Source organism: Topomyia yanbarensis, chromosome 3 (genome assembly GCF_030247195.1).
Source record: "Topomyia yanbarensis strain Yona2022 chromosome 3, ASM3024719v1, whole genome shotgun sequence".
Classification (NCBI taxonomy): Eukaryota; Metazoa; Arthropoda; class Insecta; order Diptera; family Culicidae; genus Topomyia; species Topomyia yanbarensis.
The window spans coordinates 26,059,657-26,078,214 of NC_080672.1; the positions used below are offsets into that span (position 1 = coordinate 26,059,657).

An 18,558-nucleotide genomic window follows, 5' to 3' on the forward strand; every position below is an offset into this window, starting at 1 on the left:
TTTTCGCATGCCTTTGTAAACTGCTTTTCAAGTGTGATTTATAATACAATGAAAGCTTCAATATATTATTCAGTTTTCGTTAAAAAAGAGATCTTGAAAGTGAGTCGCAAACATGGTCAAAACTCCTCTGCACCCTTAAGCTGTCTGCAGACGAGGGAACAGTACACACGCCACATAAAATATTCACTATGCATTTCTCGACAAACATATGATTACGACCTAAAAGCCAACTGTCAAAATCCACTTTTAATGGAAATTCCGAACAAACCGTTACTAGCTGAACACAGCTCACAACAGTTTATGAAAGAGAAAACTTTTCTCTTTCGTTTACTACCAACATCTGTAATTGGCATGTAACGGTTTGTCCGGAATTTCCATTTAAAGTGGATTTTGACAGTTGGCTTTTAGGCCGTAATCATATGTTTGTCGAGATTTTATTCTAGCTATTACCATGCGCAACGCATTGTTGCTGTTGACCCATCTGAATAGCTAAAATAAAACCATTGTGAACGTTTTATATGGCGTATATTCTGTTGGCTCGTCTGCGGCCATCTTTAACAACATATTGAATGCAGACGTGACTTAGCTAGGCCAGAAAATAATTTTGTAGGTACACAGTGGGTTGATGGGCTCCAAACAGAACGGTTCTTCTGATGCGAGAACGTTGTAACTATAATCGACAAAATAATACAGGAATTAGAATACCCCACCGGGAAATACTAACGTTAAACCAGTTAATCTTAAAGCGTTAGCTAGTCGAAATTTTAAAAAGGGGCACATAGTAGCCCCTAACGTTTTTCCATAGAAAAAGTGTCAGTCAGAGTTAGAGTTGTTTTTTTCTTCTATTCGTGAATTCTTTCAAAAACTACATATAATAAACTATACTGGATTATCACCAAGTGGGTGTAGATTTATATCACACGTGGGCCGTCCATCAGACTAGCAAACTACGCTCTTACTGAATTTTGATTTACTATCACATGGTAGATGCTCCCTTATTTATCTCATTCCTTCTAATCATTTTTGCCATTTGTATCCATTGGTTAGAGCATCTAGTGAACTTACGCTTCACTCAAAATTAAGAATATATTTTTCATTTTTAACGCCAGTTACATTATTTAACTGATTCTTACCAACGAAGCAAAGAATTCAAAAGCAATTTAAGCGCAATTTATTGATTGCGCACTAGTTAGTCTGTGACGAACGAGATGAATATGGGACCATCTATCCTTCGAGTGGTTGCAATTTTTTGTCACATAGTCACTGCATGACATACTGTATACTGCAGGAAAGGTTTTTGCTTACTATGCTACGAATTTCATCACACACTGACAATTGCTAGCGGAAATAAAGCGAACGCTTTGGAATGATTTTTTTTTTTTCGTTCCTGTGGTTTCAGTTTGATAAATAGTATTTATGGCATGAACGACATAGACGGTTTCAACAAATGCTGTCAGATCGAAGAGCAGTATTTTTTCCTCAATTAGAATTAATGTGAATCGTGTGCGCGTACAATGCTAATGCTAACCGGTTAGATAAATCAACGTAGCTTGTGCGTTTCAATTGTCTTCTTTTATTCTGAGGGCACGCCTGGTTATTTATATCGAATCCAAATTCGGTCGTTCTGTATCACGAACTGTGCGAAAACCAAAAAAAGGGTTATTTACCTATGTTGGACTTATCAGGAAGTAAACTGCATATACTCGCGCTACGATCGATGAAGTATATAAATTGGATCCACTATGTTTACATAGTAATAGTAGAAAGTAGCGTAAAAACGGTGACCCGAGTTTTCGTCGTATCACTGAACCTCTAACCAACACTCAAAGAGTAGGATAATAACGGAAAATATATGGACCCATCACCCTACTTAGTATATATTTTTGGTTTATTCATCGCGAATACATTCAACCGAATCATCGCGTATCATTTCGCTAGCAGAAATGCAAATTTCCAATAAAACGTCTAGCAGATGACATGAAATCGATACTCATTGTCATGAATTGCGCTATTTTCTGGTTCGGTTCAATCTAGCATGATACTCAGCAATATAGAGCCTTCTTTCTCGAACACCCGCAGACACCCCTCTGACAGCAGGTGTGCATTCTTTCCTATACCATATCATTGATAAAAACGAAACGTTGGTTTTGATATTGTACACCCCCCCCCCCCCCCCGCCAAAGGTTCAACGCCTCCATCGAGTCTTTGATGTTGATCCTGTCGAGATTTGACAAACCCATTCATATCTGCACGTATCAGCTGGTGTTGTGTGCTACTTAATTGTGGTGTGGAGCGCCAGAAACGAGAAACGTATGCCCGCTCGTTTGCTTATCGCATCACGGAATCACGGACAAGTGCTACTATAGTTCTGTATGCGACAAGAATGAACCTCTCGACATGCGAGTCGCTCAGCTTGCTTACCCGTTCGTTGTTTTCGGCATGAGATAGGTTGCACTCACTCTCTCACCGCTGCTAGCAGCTGGCGACCGACGAAATGATTGGGATCGGGATGCAAGTGAGAAGCTATATCGTTTCTCATCATGGCTTTATATTTTACATGGAGGAAATTGCAAAGTATACACTGGATTGCACGAGTGCACGGTTAGATGGGATTAACGGCTCTGTCCGTTGCTGCCTTTTTCGTCCTTGTGGTGAAGTGATACCGGATTCTCGCAGTCGACTAGGAACTTGATTTCTAGCAACTTTTTTTTTCTATATCTGGTGATGTTGAATATGGTAAATTTATTCCAGAGGGTCTTGACAATGTTTATATGCTGAAACTGGGTGGGTTCTGTATGACACTACCCAATTTGCAACTTTCGTATTTGAGTTTTCAATTTGTTTCAATAATTTGAAAGTGCTTTTTTGCATGATTAGCATATGGAATTCAATTTGCCAAATTTCTCTGTGATGATTCGTTAGACACAGTAGGCTCCAGTTCTGGTTGGAAGCATCTCACTACGTTTGATGGATACGCATGGTACTTTTCGAAACCTAACAAATCACAAAGCGTCTCCATTGTAATACTACGTTCACACTACAGTTAAAACGTATTTTAACGCTAGCTTGATGACATTTTTCTTGTTGCTAATTATTATAACGTGTTTTAACTCTGTAGTGTGAACATAGTATAACGAATTTTAATGAAATGAGTAATGGCGGTAAGTGGCTTATGTTTTACGCTGAATTTAAATAATCTAGGTATGTAGTGCCGTCCAAAAATGCAACATAAATACAAATAAAGTAGAAAAAAAGTTAGGTATCACGAAATTTTTTGTTTCGTAATGTTTATTTGGTTCAGTCGCTTTAATGTGTTAATAACCACAACTTTCGTCGTAGATAGAAACCACAAATCTCTTTACAGATGCTGTGACAAGAATTTTGAGATGGGAGAATAATTGTAATTGTTCTAATAGTTTCGAAAAGGAAGGTTTATTAAAAGAATACTTGAATGGACTAAGTATAAACATAAGTATTCTGACTAACTCGGACGTTCATCATGAAGACTATCTAATCGTAGTGGACGGCAAGTTATGGCGTCAATATACAATTTTCTCAGATTAAAATTGCGCTTCGTTGCTAAATAGTGTACGGATTTTTTAAAAGATGATCGGCGTAGGCATAAGAGATCGCCCGTATGCTGCTATTCTGTTATTGACTAAAACCAATAACGAAGTAGCAGTAAAGGGCGAACACGAAATTATTACGACACCGAAAATGTCATGCCCATTTTCTTATAATGTTTAAAATCAAACCAAAATTTTAGGGTAGTTTTATACATATATTTACTTCAAAAATCAAAAGAAAAGTTAATCGATGGAGCCTTGAGTGTAAAACTGAACGCATTTTCGCTTGATGCCCTCCATCAAAGTTTTTACAGTGTCATCCTGTATCAGTTTCTCAGTTTTTTTTTCCATTTTCTTAACATGTCCTTCTAGTCTTTGACTGTCTTCTTGCTCTTCCGAAGTTCCCGCTTCATCATTGCCCAGTACTGCTCTACCGGGCGCAGCTCCGGACAGTTTGGCGGATTCATGTCCTTTGGAACAAAATGGACAGAATTGGCCTCATACCACTTCAGGATACTTTTAGAATAGTGGCATGGTGCCAAATCTGGCCAAAAATAGCGGAGCTTTGTCGTGCTGCTGCAAGAACGGCAAAAGGCGCTTCTCGAGGCACTCAGATTTGTAGATCTCGCCATTTACTGTGCCCTTTGTCACGAAAGGCTCACTCCTCAGTCCGCAAGAGCAGATGGCCTGCCAAATGAGATATTTGGAGGCGAACTTCGACATTTTCTTCTTCTTAAATTTGTCGTTCACATAGAACTTGCTCTTGCCGGTGAAAAACTCCAACCCCGGAATTTGCTTAAAATCGGCTTTTATATACGTTTCGTCGTCCATCACACAGCAGCCATATTTTGTCAGCATCTTCTCGTAGAGCTTCCGTGCCCGAGTTTTAGCCGTCGATTGTTGCCGCTCATCGCGGTTCGGGAAGATCTGTACCTTGTATGTATGAAGTCCAGCTCTCTTTTTTACATTCTGGACGTAGCTCTGCGACATGCCGATCTTTTTAGCCAAATCACGGCTTGAGACGTTGGGATTTGCTTTAATCATCCGCTTCACCTTTCCCTCCGTCTTTTTGTTCTCCGGTCTCGGTTTTCTTCCAGCTCCTTTGCCGTGGTCCAACGTCAACCGCTCCTGGAACCGCTCCAACACTCTGGAGACGGTTGAATGGTGAATGTTCAACATTTTTCCCAACTGCCGGTGCGACAGGTCAGGAAATTCCAGGTGTTTGGAAAGAATTTGTTCTCTCGACTCGCGTTGGTTCACCTCCATTTTCGTTGAATCGAAAAACACAACTTCGAGTTTGACAGCATGTAAACAATACACATCAATGAGAAAGTGTGCAAAATTTGGTTGATTTTTACCCAATGGTAAAAAAGTTATGCCCTGTTGAATGTGTCGCAATAATTTTGTATTCGCCCTTTACATGTATGATCTGTTATGCTAAGATCTATTGAAATTGTAAAACATAACATTTAGTTCTACATTATGCAAGCTGTATTGATCCTTGCATGTTGATCAATACTGCACCGAAAAAAAATTGTTACCAGGATCGTGAATTCTGGAATAATCATGTTTTAACGTTACGTGAACAAGACCATAAACAAAAATCATGTGCTTTATAATTGTGTTTAATTTCGCTTCAGTAACACCCGCATAACGATTTTATTAGTGTAAATATTTGTTTTTGTTTTATGGACTTTAGTCAATTATGAAGATTATTCATAAAACCAAATGTTGACTCATGATTTTATTCATAGATTTAGCAACATTAGTTCACAAAATCAAAACAGTTTAAATATTTTGTCGTGAATTATTTTACGAAACTCGGAGTTTTATTATTCGATATATTCAATCCTCGTGATCTAATTCATGATTTCTAATCAATTATTCACGATTTAAAAAAACATCGTATATTATTCATGTATCCGTGAACTTGCTCATGATTCTTAGTACAATAGTCACGACTTTCCATTCGTGCTCGAAAAATAGTTCACGAAATCAAAGTATTATTCATGTATTCGTGAACTGGTTCATGATAGTCTAGTACAATAGTCACGATAGACCATTCGTGCTTGTGAAAAAGTTCACAAAATTATGAAGTATTATTCATGGACCCGTGAACTGGTTCATGATTCCTAGTACATGATTTTCGATCTATCTTGCGTACTTGTGGTATTTAGAAGAAATCCCTAATCATTGTCAATTTCATGTAACATGGTCATAAAATTTTCACGTGAATTATTTCACAAAATTTGGAGTAATATTCGTGGAGTCATTTGTGTTCCATGCACTATTTCATGAAATATCAGATATATCCTGCTACTAGCAACCTGTAATGGGTGTGAGCAGATTAAAAAAAGCTATTAGGACATCGAACCTTGATATTTATTTTATAAGGTTCAGTATCATGTCTGGACAGAAAACGAAAGCTGCACTGAGCACCAAAATACATTATAAAGGGTGCCCGACATCAAATTGCATCACGAAAAACACGCTGTAGAAAATAACCCATAGGGTATTTTGTCTTCAATATTTGAGTAGAAGTGGTTTAGAGTGTATTGTCTGCACTGTATTTTTATCGCTGTTAGTTTTTCGAAAATTGAAAAAAATGGCGTCAGTCGAAAAACAAAGTCGCGAATTGATTTTGCGCAAGCAACTGGAAAATTCTCAACTCTCTCACCGGGACATCGGAAAAAACTCGGAATTGTGCAGTCAACGGTGAGTCGTGTGATTAAACGTGACTACCAAACTCTGACCATCAAATGGAAGGAGAAACGCAGTCAGAATTGATGTTCTATTAGTGATCAGGATCACAAGCGTGTAGTGAAAGCGTTTAAGCGGAATCCCAATGCTTCGGTCAGGGATGTGGCCAAAAAAGGAATCTGTCCAAGTCTTTCGTTCAGAGAGCCAAAGACTCGAAGGGACTGCATGCCTACAAAGTGCAGAAGGCTCAATATCGTGACGAATGGCAACACACGGTGGGAAAGTCACGGGCCCCGAAACTGTACGCCCAGATGCTGACAAAGCCTGATTGTCTCATCATGAATGATGAGACTTACGTCAAGACGGACTTCCGACAGCTTCCGGGGCTACTGTTCTTTACCGCTCAGCACAAAATGTTCCGGAAGAAGTAACGAATCAGTAACTTTCAAAGTTTGTCAATCAATACATGATTTGGCAATTGATCTGCTTATTTGGCAAACGGCGTGCGTAACTACCGGGACTGTAAATGGAAAATTCTACCTCAAGGAGTGTCTACAGAAGCTTCTGCTTTTTCTGCTGAAGCAACACAGGGGCCTTACGGATCTAGCTGGAGTGGTATGAAGCCAACGGACTCACTGATGTATCGAAGGACACGAACCCCCAATGCACCGGAACTAAGGCCCATTGAAAAATATTAGGCAATCATGAATCAGGTACTACGCAAGCATCCCAAGGAGGTTAAATCTGAGGAAGACATAAAGAAAACGTGGGTTTCCGTACAGAAGAAGCTGCAGCCAGATGTTGTACAGAACCCAATGAGTGGAGTTAAGCGTAAGGTATGAGCGAACGGTTATGGTATTGAAGCTGAATGAAATAAATTTGCTAAAAGCTTACTTACGGGATATATAATATTGTCTGAAAGTTTGAAAAGGATCGGTTCACTAGGTAATTTTCTACAGCATTTTTTCCGTGGTAAGATTAGATGTGGGACACCCTTTATATCGACAAATGTCTAGAGACACTAAAAGTAATCGCATTTTATTATATTGTATTGTATTCGAAATGTAGTGATTCACCGGAATGAAGAAGTAAGGAATAATAAAATCGTTCACCTGCGGTTAGATTCGATTAAACATAAGTAACACTCCCGACTGTCGGCTTTTCGGAGCTGAAGTTGATTTTTTTACAATCCGAGCATTCCCAAATTAATTCTACAAACGATAAATCTATCATAAATTCTCGGTGGCCGGCTACCCTTAGCAATAAACACATAATAACACTTCTGAGAGTTGCATAGATCGTATCACTTATCAAAGTGAATCCAGATTTGTGTAACTCTTTACCCTTTCTACTAACAAAAATTCCTTCCACCCCAAACGTGGAGGTGCAGAGGTATACACGGTTTCCATAACAACGTTTGTTATACTAACATTTCTTTCCTTCCCCGATGACCGTAAGAAGAGGGCCGGCGCGGCTATTGGCATTTCAAAGTATAGAGCTCTCGAAACGTGCACATTGAGAGTAGAAACCTATTCCCAGTCCTGATTCGCAGATTCTCTGTACAATTTCACTTGTTCTGGCCAATCACAAAGTAGCAACCACGAATTGTACGGTCATCATGCTCATGCTCAATTTCAATAATTTTGCTTCCAGTTGACTTTAAAGGAAGTGGGATTATATATTATCGAAACCAGAAGTCATTGACTTCGGACTGGGGCCAGTATTTTTTTGACTTTATCATTTAGAAGTAAAAATTCCAGTCCCCTAACTTCTACTGTAACAGGCAAGACAAATGATGTATAATAAATTTTGGGCATAGAAGGCTCAAAGTATTTTCTTGGAATTTCTGCGTAAGAGCTTTTAGACGCCTATTTCAATGTTCGTTTTTCTTATAACGTCGCGCAATTTATATATGGGACATGCAGCAAGCTTATGTGGATTATCTCCACAAAGCAAACATTTTTCAGTACCATTATTGCATGCATCATCCAGACGAGACCCCCCACATGTGTCTACGTTATTAGAACAATAGGTGGTTGCGAGGTCAGGGCCGTAACGTTGACGTTCGGCACCCTTGACGGAGTATAAGTTTTTCGCCTTATTTCTGTTTAGTGTGTACTTGGAAATGGCATACTTATCCTGACTTGTTTTATGACTTATCGTCACTTAACTTATAAATTAAATCAAGATTTCAGCGCTCTCTTCCTGTCATCTTTTTGCACATGCGAGTGAAACAAAGATACTTTTACGATCTGTAGCCGATATAGGTATATACACATTCCTTAAGCCACTTGCTAAGAAAGCCATACATCGAGTAAAAATAGGTGATCACATGTTTGCTTCACTTTCTCCTACATCGTCGTTCAATTTCATCTATCTCCCGTTATTTCTGTCTCACCATTCGTTTTCTTTAAGTTTGCACATTGCGACGGGCGCAGAATTTCCCTGAAAAAGAATCTCAGTTGGTGAAATGGGTCTCGAACATGTTTTGTTATTGAAGACTTCGACTTCCCATTCAAAATCATACGTATTGAACTTGGTCGGACCATATATAATCTTCTGTTGAATCAAAGAAAACCTGCTAAGTGTTCTAAAGCTACGAACTGAGGCAGGAACATTCAGCCGTGATAGATATCTCGGAAGTTCACCAAGATAAGCTCAGAATTGTAATTTTCCATTTACAGCAAATAAATGGCATTATTGACGATAAGTCTTTTCTAAAGGACTACTGCGTCTACATATCCGTTCATATAGTTGAGATCGACGGTGTGCTTACCGATTCGATTTAGTCATGCGTCGAGTGAAAGGGTTGGCTATTTCAAGGCCTCGTTACGTCAGTGAGTGAAGATTCTTCTAGTAATCTAGTAATAGATGCCATTACATGGGTGTTGTGCATGTGGGGACATCTATTTCTGTTCCTAAAAAGAATAAGCAAGTGAGGTTCCCTGTAAAGGCTAAAAAGTTTTCTCCGTCGAATATAATAGCTCGAGGGAGTGCTGACATGACGCCGAAGCAAACAGCTTCTGGTCTCGGAAAATTGAGATCAAGCAAGCATCTTCCAGGAACACCAAACATTTCAACATTTTACCTGGAAATGAAACTTACTTGACTGGATAGGGCAGGTTGAGAGCTTTACGATATTTCGGCACTCCCCTCGGGACCGAGGAGATTTCAATTCACGAGGTATGGTATTTAGTTGTTCTCGCCGGAATCACGTGGCTTTAATGCCTCCACATCGTGTACACGAAGAGTGGAAAAAATTATAAGTAAAACACGAAGTTTAAGGGGATACGAAATGATTTATAAATCGATAACCTTGAGTAGTACAAGTTCAAGTTCTTCGGCAATTTTTTCTAATGCGAGCTTTTCTAAAACTTTGTCGAAGACACCAACTTTTTACCTAGTCTGTAAAAAGTTGTTTATAGTTCGATCATAGTAAGGTATGCCCAGTTTTGATTTTTATCAGATTGTGAAGAATATTCAAATGAACAATTTTTCCAAAGATACTTTGTGAATATATTTGGTGGTTTGGCCGCTAGTGAATTAAGTTCACGTTTTTCGGCGTTTCCGACCACTGTGCCGTGGTGACGTTCTGTCTAAGGTTAGGTGCGCGTGGAATTCCAAAATGCCTCAGAATCGATCTGAACCGTAAAACTAATAATAAGGCACCAAATGGAACTAAATTTATGGGGGGAATGACCCAAAAACAGGGTAAAAACTTCAAATTTGACGTAATGGTGCGATCTCAAACTTTGAGAACGATTTATTAGCGCTTTTTCCCACTTTAAAGATTCACTTAAAATAGTGGATGCAAAAAAATCTGTAGATTTTATAGATCTTTTTAAACGCGTTTCAGATTTGAAAACACTTTCGATGAATTATTTGTACGAAAGGCCAATATTACGCAACAATTACACGGATAGGTTTTACATACAAATCTGTTTGAAATTCAAAATGGACGATCCAATCTGGCGGATCCCGCTAAAAATATGTGTTATTTTAGCCAAAATCGAGAAAAAAAGATTTTGTGATTCATCAACACGAATTTGAATTAATATGTATCAACATCAAAAAATAAAAATAACGATTCCAATATGGCGGACTAAAATTTGTCGTTAACAATGTTGACAAAAAATTTAATTTTTCACCGTTTCCTGTAGTTGTTTGACAACTCGCGATTAGTCTGCGATGTCCCTAGAAGATCAAACAGTGAATTACGGTCTCGCGACCTGTACACATGTACAATGCAGCGCGAAGCATTCTGTGAACGTGTATAATGCCATGAAAAGGTTTCTACTTGAAGCGCGCGTCTCGAGCCGTAGAAACTTGATGTGCGAACCGAAAACCTCGTTTAACGCAATATAGTAGACATTTGTACCTTTCAAAAAATTCAAAGAAGAAAATCATTTTTTTTTTAAATTTTGGATGAGAACCTCTTCTTTATAATTGTCGGATGAGTTGAACGAAAATAAAATTACCTGGGAAAAATACGGATGAATGTTTTAAGGGTCTGACGGGGATCATAAAAATATATTGAACGTTTTGAGGAAATCGTAAAATACATATTAGATGTTTAAATAATCGCGGCTGAAGTTTAACATGTTAAGAAAAGATATTTGGTTGTTGTTTTGAGAATTTAGTTCGAACATATCGTTTTAACGAACTATGCAGACTTAAATTTAAGCCTCTCGTTCTTCTTTCGTACCTAAAATCCCCAATGACTCAGCTACTGTGCAAAGTTAGCAAAATGCAAGTACATCATACAAACCATACAGCGCGGGTCCTACCCCATCTACATCAGCCTGTGATGCACTAACTCGCAATTGAACCGTGCTACACGAAACCCCTGCGACTCTGCCATTTCAAAAATCAACCCAACGCAAGATCTACACTATCAACATTAACCCACCTACACAGTTTTTATTTACTCTGTTACACGATCATCCAGATTCACACCAGAGTTTGATGGAAAAAGTTTTCACATTAGCTCAAACTACTTGTGTAAAGCCATTGAATAAAAAATAGTTAACACGTTAGTGCCGCAAGCCAGTAGGGGAAGCCGAGGTGAGTTGAAACAGAGGAGAGTTCAAACAATGTCCGTTGCTAGCAAAAGCATACAGTTAGGGATTTTGCAACAGTGCTTTTGTTAAACATATACGAAAGATGTAAAACAAAAGCATTTTAACCAGATCTCTAACGGCATGGTTTCGGCAGTAATGGGTTTTGTTTGAACTCTCCTCCATTTCAACTCTCCTTCCCCTGCTGAGAAAATAAAAATTACTCATCAAATCAAAAACTTTAACTCAAATGAAGACTTTTTTTCATTGTCCAATCTGCAAATGAGAGCCCCCTTTTTCGCTTTTTCTTTCGATTATTACGGCAAAACCATAAAACCTTTTAAACATTTAACAGTATGTTTCGAAAGACTAAGGTTTTTACTAGCTTATTACGCAAACAGTTGAAGTGAAATTAGAAAGGTGACTGTGTAATTTGCGGAAGAGAAAGTTAACAAAGAGAGGCTCTCTTTTGTAGATTGGACCTATTGAAAAAAAAAGTCTTCAAATAGTTTATTGAAAGTAGTTAGAATAAAAAGAAAACTTCTGTCCGTAAAGGGTTGAAACCAATTGCTTGCAGGAAAAAAAACGTTTCCCCGGTCAGGTTGCATTTAGCATGATGATGATTGTCACTGCGTAAAGGTCGAGGTTATCCGTTATGCGCTTTTATCCTACACGATATTTTCTAGAGCGCTGCATCAGTAAACGTTCTAAATAAAGCCAGCACGGCCATGACAGCTACAAAAGACGTAAACACGCATCACACTAAAGGATCTATTCTGAATGTTTAACGATCCGATAAAAACGAGGCGACACAAGAGAAAGAGAAAGAGTGCATAATGATCTGAGAAACGTTCTTCGAGTCTCGGAGCAAAAAATGCATACAAATAGAAACATCGACATTGAAATACAAACAAACGAGTGATTTAGTCATTCTCTAATGATTTTTTTTCTGCTGCTATCAGAGAAGTGGATTAGTTTAGTGCACGCGAGCAAGTGTAACAAACATCTAAACACTTTCTATGTAATACGCCTAATATCTATCCTAGATCTACGTTACCGTTAGTGTTATTGTTCTGACCGGCATGTTTGTTGGCCACTCCGTCCGGGAATGGGTGTGAGTTCAGGACAACCCCCTTCTGTCCCACGGTTCCAAGTGGAGGCGGCGGTCCCGATTTCTGGTAGTTGTTGTTATCCGTCTGGATGGCGGACAACGGAATCGCGAGACAGTTATTGCCCGGCGCCTGCAGGCAGTCCTGCTCGGACTTGGGCAACGGGGAATAGGCAATAATAGAACCACGACCAGATGATGGGCTGATACGGTTGTACCGTCCACCACCGGCCAGCTTGTCACTCATCTTCGCCTCCGCTGAGACCGACAGTAGCGGCGGTTGCGGCGTCTGCGACGACTTTGACCTTCCGAACGGTTCCCACGGTAGCACCGTTCCTTCTGCCAACAGTAGCAATCTCCCCGGCGGCGGTGGCAGCTATTTGCATTCTCTCACTCGGTGGGTGTGAATGTTTTTTCTTCTCCCTCCGCCTGGCACCGTAACGTGTATTATTATCGCCACCGCGTGAGAGAAAGCCCGAAGATTACGAAATTACTTTCATTGGCATTTTCTTCCTCGTTGCGGTACGCTGCAACATTTTTTTTTCTTTTCACTAGAGGGTTACACGCGCACTTATTTGGCTTATTCTCACAAAATTAAATTTACATCAGGGCAATCTACTATATTTTCACAGTTTTTATCCTATAATTTCAAAATAAAATATTAATTATAAAAAGCACTTATTCGCAATCACTCACACTGTTCTTTTGAAAGAGGCCAATTCAATAATTTTATTCGGGATATCAAGTGAATGTGCCGGATTACATACGTTCGATTATATAAACACGGTCATCTCCCCCCCCCCAAACGCCTCTTTAAACACATTCATCGAACGGTATGCTTGTCTCTGGATATCGTACTAACTACTAACTATATAGCTTCACAAATGGAGAAATATCACTGAAATGGCATTTGATTTTGTAAAAACATTTGTTTTGGTATTGCAAATTGAATATTCTGAGTGTAACTTCGTTCAACAATACAAGAAAGAAAGCCTGAAATAAATTATGATTTATCGGTGAATTGAGTGAATTGGTATCATACTCACCGCAAATGTTATGAAAAAAAAACTTTGCATGGAAACGGTTGTAGCTCCGCCCGAAGAACGAAAACTTAGTTCTGAAGCGAAAATAATAATTCATTTTTTTAAAACAAATTCTTATTTCGAACATAATATCTAAGTATTGATATTAACGCCTTTTTTCAACATTTTTGGCTAAATGAAGATTAATTTTAGATTTGTTTTTGGAAGAGCGGTGTTCATGACGATTTTGGAGATACACTTCAAACGCTATTTCACTAATCTTCTCAAAGAGGATAACATACGTTCCAAATTTATCTTGCAACATTAGAAAGACCTTCTTGATCAAGCAATCTAGCTTTGATGTATTCCCAGATATTGAGGGTGCGTTCGACAATGTGTCCTTCTAGTCAATTCTGGCAGTGACGTACGGTCATGAGGTATCTGCACGTATCTCGCATTGGATAAACACAATGCTTAGTAACCGCATTCTTTGCTCGTCGCTTAGACAGGCAAAGATAAAGAAATTGAGTATTTGCGGCTGTCCTCAGGGTAGCGATCTATCACCTTTGCTATGGGACATGGTTGCCAACGACTTGTTGAGAAAACTCAATGAGGCTTGGATTTCCAATCTACGGGTTTGCTGACAATTACCCAATACTAATTACTTTGCATCGGAACAATATTTGACTTAATTTTTTTTTTGTTTCGATTATACTGCCCATGATCGCATATCAGTCCCATAAAGATAGGAAAACCCATAGAAAACGGGACAACTATGCGATCATGGGTAGTATAAAGGTTTTAACTTTTAAGGTCATTCGCCTCTGCGGGTTAGAAAAATCTCTTATGAAAAATTTCGAACCCTATGTGCGGGGTCGGGACTCGAACCCAGGTGCGGTGCGTACAAGACAATCGATTTTTATATAAAACTACTAAAAAAAATAAAGAAACCTTTCCGAAGACAACAAAGTGCCATAACCAATAGTTTCGTCGCAAATCTCAACGTCTGGCTTTTTTTGATTCCGTCCCACTGTGCGGCGTAACCATAAAACTTTCCAATAATTTTCCAATGCAATGAAAGACTATGATTTCGATTGTCATATTATGCAGAGTTAAGGGGTTATATACAAAGTTGAAACTCAAAAAATCGAAATTTTTTATTGCATATTCTGAAAGTACATGCTTTTGAAAATATTTGTGAGAAATTTCATCCAGATCGGAGTGCTAAATTTTAAATTACAGTCGTTTGCTGGTTCTTCCACGAATGAAGTTAACACCAAACATTAAACGTAATTATCTCGGAATAGTTTTTTGCGTTGCGGTGGACGTGATATCTTAAAAACTAGTCATCCGATTTTGAAAAACTTTTTTTGTTTGTATTTATTTTCTCGTGTACTTGAACGGTTCTTTTTTAATCAAAAACATTTTGATTCTTTTCAATGATTTTTTGTTTAAAATTTTGAACACCACTAAATTAAATTTTTTGGTCAACATGTTTTACATTTCTTACAAAAGAAATGTATAGGATTCGCTCAAACTTTGACAACTTTTTCCGAGGCCCGGAGGGCCAAGTCTCATATACCAATAGACTCAGCTCGACAAATTGAGACAATGTCTGTATGTGTGTGTGTATGTATGTATGTACAAAATGTCATGTAATTATCTCAGCAATGGCTGAACCGATCTTAATGAAATTAGTTTCAAATGAAAGGCCTAACGTTGCCATTTGACACTATTATTTTTGATTTTCGATATGTTGTTTACTTTCTTAGATATGGGCGATTTTGTCAAAACACAGCAGGTTTTTTGCAAATAACTTTCGAACAATACAATATTGTCCCACTGCACATAAATAGAAAGCTTGTAAAAATACCTTTCTAACAAGCTATAGATTGTCTAAATCCGTGCACGAGCGGTGGAGATATTAGACATTTTTAGTCCTCGCTTACCAATTTCCACTAATTAAAAATGAGATTGTTTCATACAGAGCATTGCTTTACTGGTGTTTTAGGGGCAAAACTAAACCGATTTTGAATATCGGGGTATGAAAACACATCTACGTGATTCAAGGAATTCGATGTTGAGAACATTTTGTGAATTACCTTTATAATAAATGAACTATTTCTCAAAAATCAATGTATAAGTTCACTTCAAAGCCAAAATAATGTGTTGATAAAGAAACAGTGAGTTCTAGTATTTATTCCTTGGATTAGGCATTGCGTTCAATCATGAGGTAAATGTTGGATGGTATATCAATACACAGATCAACAAGTAATTCTCCTAGTAGTGAGATAAAAGATTTCTAATATAATTATACTTGTGGCGTCACCGAAAGCAACTGTATGTTTGAAGCCCAAAAATCTAGCGAAAATTTAGCTCTTTTGCAAGATTTAGGTTATACTGGTTATGGCGCTAAAATTACTACTTACATTATTTATGATAAGAATGTAAGAATCAATATATCATAATAATATACCTTTAAAAATAATGTCACTGCATTAACCATCATTTGCCATTCCTCACACGCCCCCTCCCCATCTCTCTCTCTCTCTCTCTCTCTCTCTCTCTCTCTCTTTCTCTCTCTCTCTCTGTCTCTCTTCTGTCGCATCTATCTAGCTATTTCTGTATGCATTTCTAAGTTGTGTGATAAGATCTTCTGCCAATCTGAAATATTTATTAATTGTAATTGCGAAGGTTTGAGAAAACAAAACTATTTTTTGTCTGCTGCTACATCAACTCAACTTTAATTCAATTGTATTCAAAGCCTGTATCTACACTATAATTAAGGAAATTCATGGCTATATCAGAAAAATATTTGGCTTGACTGGGTAATATGAAAGTTTGACGATGGAAATTTTCAAAAGAGACATTCCACGTGCGATATTTAAACTATTCGTATCTCTATTGAATTTTGAATGAAATATATGCTCAAAGACTGAAAGCTGAAGCCAGCAGGATTGGAATTGCCATCAACGTTTCGAAGACAAAATACATGAGAGGAAGAGGCTCTAGAGACGACAATGTGAACCTCCCACCCGAGTTCGGATTGACGGTGACGAAATCGAGATGGTCGACGAATTCATGTATTTGGGTTCACTGGCAACCGACGACGATGATAACAGCAGAGAAATTCAGAGACGGATCTTAGTGGGAAATCGTGCCTACTTTGGACTCTAGAGGACACTCCGGTCGAACAAAATTCGCCGCCGCACGAAGTTGATTATCTTCAAGACGCTGATTAGATCGGTGGTCCTCTACGGCCACGAGACCTGGACTATGCTCGTGGAGGACCAACGCGCCCTTGGAGTTTTCGAACGAAAGGTGTTGCGTACCATCTATGGTGGCGTGCAGATGGAAGATGGAACGTTGCGCAGGCGAATGAACCATGAGTTGTATCAGCTGCACATTCGTTGTATTGGTACGAACTTTCATGAAAAATAACGGATCAAAGACCAAAAATATCCACAAATTAGATCCAGGAAAAGAAGTCTCCCAAAGTACCCACTCTCGATGGGGGTTGCATCCCAATGTGTCTTCTAACTTATCGTCGTCCATATTTGGATATACTGAGTAGTTTGAACCATTTCTTTTTCACAGTATTGGTCTGTGTAGGACTTATTTATCCATATTTCCTGCATGAGAATTCCGAACGAAACAATATGAAAGCTATAAGGATGAATGGAAAGAGACTGCATTGCAATCAACTGAATGCACGGCTTTTATGCTATCTACATAGCCTAGACATTTCACACTATTTACTTCAATGCAAATAAAAACTTTGAAATATCTACCTGTCTCATTCACGAATCGCATTCTCCCTCTGTCGTTCTCTGTTCAAGGGGCTTGAAAGCACATGTGACCTTGTCTCACTTTACTATATTCAATTGCGCGTTAAAATACTGGACCAGTAAATTATGTTCTGCACATAAATCTTTTTTCGGGAATATGTGACCAAAAAGTAAACTTCGAATTCGTCAAGTAAAGAAGCATGAAAACAAAAAGAATAAAACCAAAAAAAGATGGAAGCCCTAGAAAGTACATTGCATATTTATTAGCCTTTTCTCAGAAGATGGGATTTTCAAAAACATTTCAAAACTTTCTGATGCAATGGTTTTCAAATTCGTACAATCCGGTTTATTCATTTTCTTTATTCAAACATGTTTTTGGCTTCAAATATATGACCATTTCATTTTAATTAATTATTTCATTCCGCATTTATTCGTTTTGTTCATCTGCGTTCATTTTACTTATTTTATTCGTTTCATTCTTTGGAATCACTCTGATCAGTTTATTCTTTTTGTGCATTTTACTCATATCATTCATTGTTTTCATTGTATGCATTTTATTAATTTTTTCCAGTTTATTCATTTTGTTCAGCTTCTCTATTTTAATAATTTGACTACTTTTTCAGTTTTAATCGTTTCATCCAAATTATTTATTTGATTAAATTTATTTCTTTATATTAATTTATAACCTTTTACTGTTGTTCAATTTTTCATTTTAATCAATGCATTTAATTCTGCTCATTTTCTTTTTTTTATTCATTTTATCACTTCAGCTCATTTTGTTTATTTGATTCGTTTGTTTTATTTATGCATTTCATTTATTTTTTACTTTATTCATTTTGTTCATCAATTCTTTTTATTAATTTGATCCATTTCATTAATTTGATTCATTGTATTCACTGGATGAATTAAATCAATTTGATTCATTTAATTAATTTGATTCATGTGATTCATGTGATTTATTTGATTTATTTGATTGATTTGATTGATTTGATTGATTTGATTGATTTGATTCATTTGATTCATTTGCTTCATTTGATTCATTTGATTCATTTGATTCATTTGATTCATTTGATTCATTTGATTCAGTTGATTCATTTGATTCATTTGATTCATTTGATTCATTTGATTCATTTGATTCATTTGATTCATTTGATTCATTTGATTCATTTGATTCATTTGATTCATTTGATTCATTTGATTCATTTGATTCATTTGATTCATTTGATTCATTTGATTCATTTGATTCATTTGATTTATCTGATTCATTTTATTCATATCTTTAATTTTATGCATTTAAGGTTCAGTCATTCGTTTTAT

At 37.5% G+C, this 18,558-nt stretch overlaps 1 protein-coding gene across 9 annotated transcripts in view; it reads right to left on the reverse strand.

Moving 5' to 3' along the window:
- Positions 1 to 18,558, reverse strand: part of LOC131693822 (uncharacterized) — a 218,624-nt gene that overhangs the window by 193,825 nt on the left and 6,241 nt on the right. For 7 of the 9 annotated variants that reach the window (XM_058981976.1, XM_058981982.1, XM_058981975.1 and 4 more), the window contains one exon: positions 12,381 to 13,071. In XM_058981976.1, coding sequence (XP_058837959.1) covers positions 12,381 to 12,678 — 298 coding nt within the window. In that variant the 5' untranslated portion in view covers positions 12,679 to 13,071. The remainder of the gene's footprint in view (positions 1 to 12,380; positions 13,072 to 18,558) is intronic. The other 2 variants (XM_058981983.1, XM_058981981.1) reach the window with 1 other exon arrangement.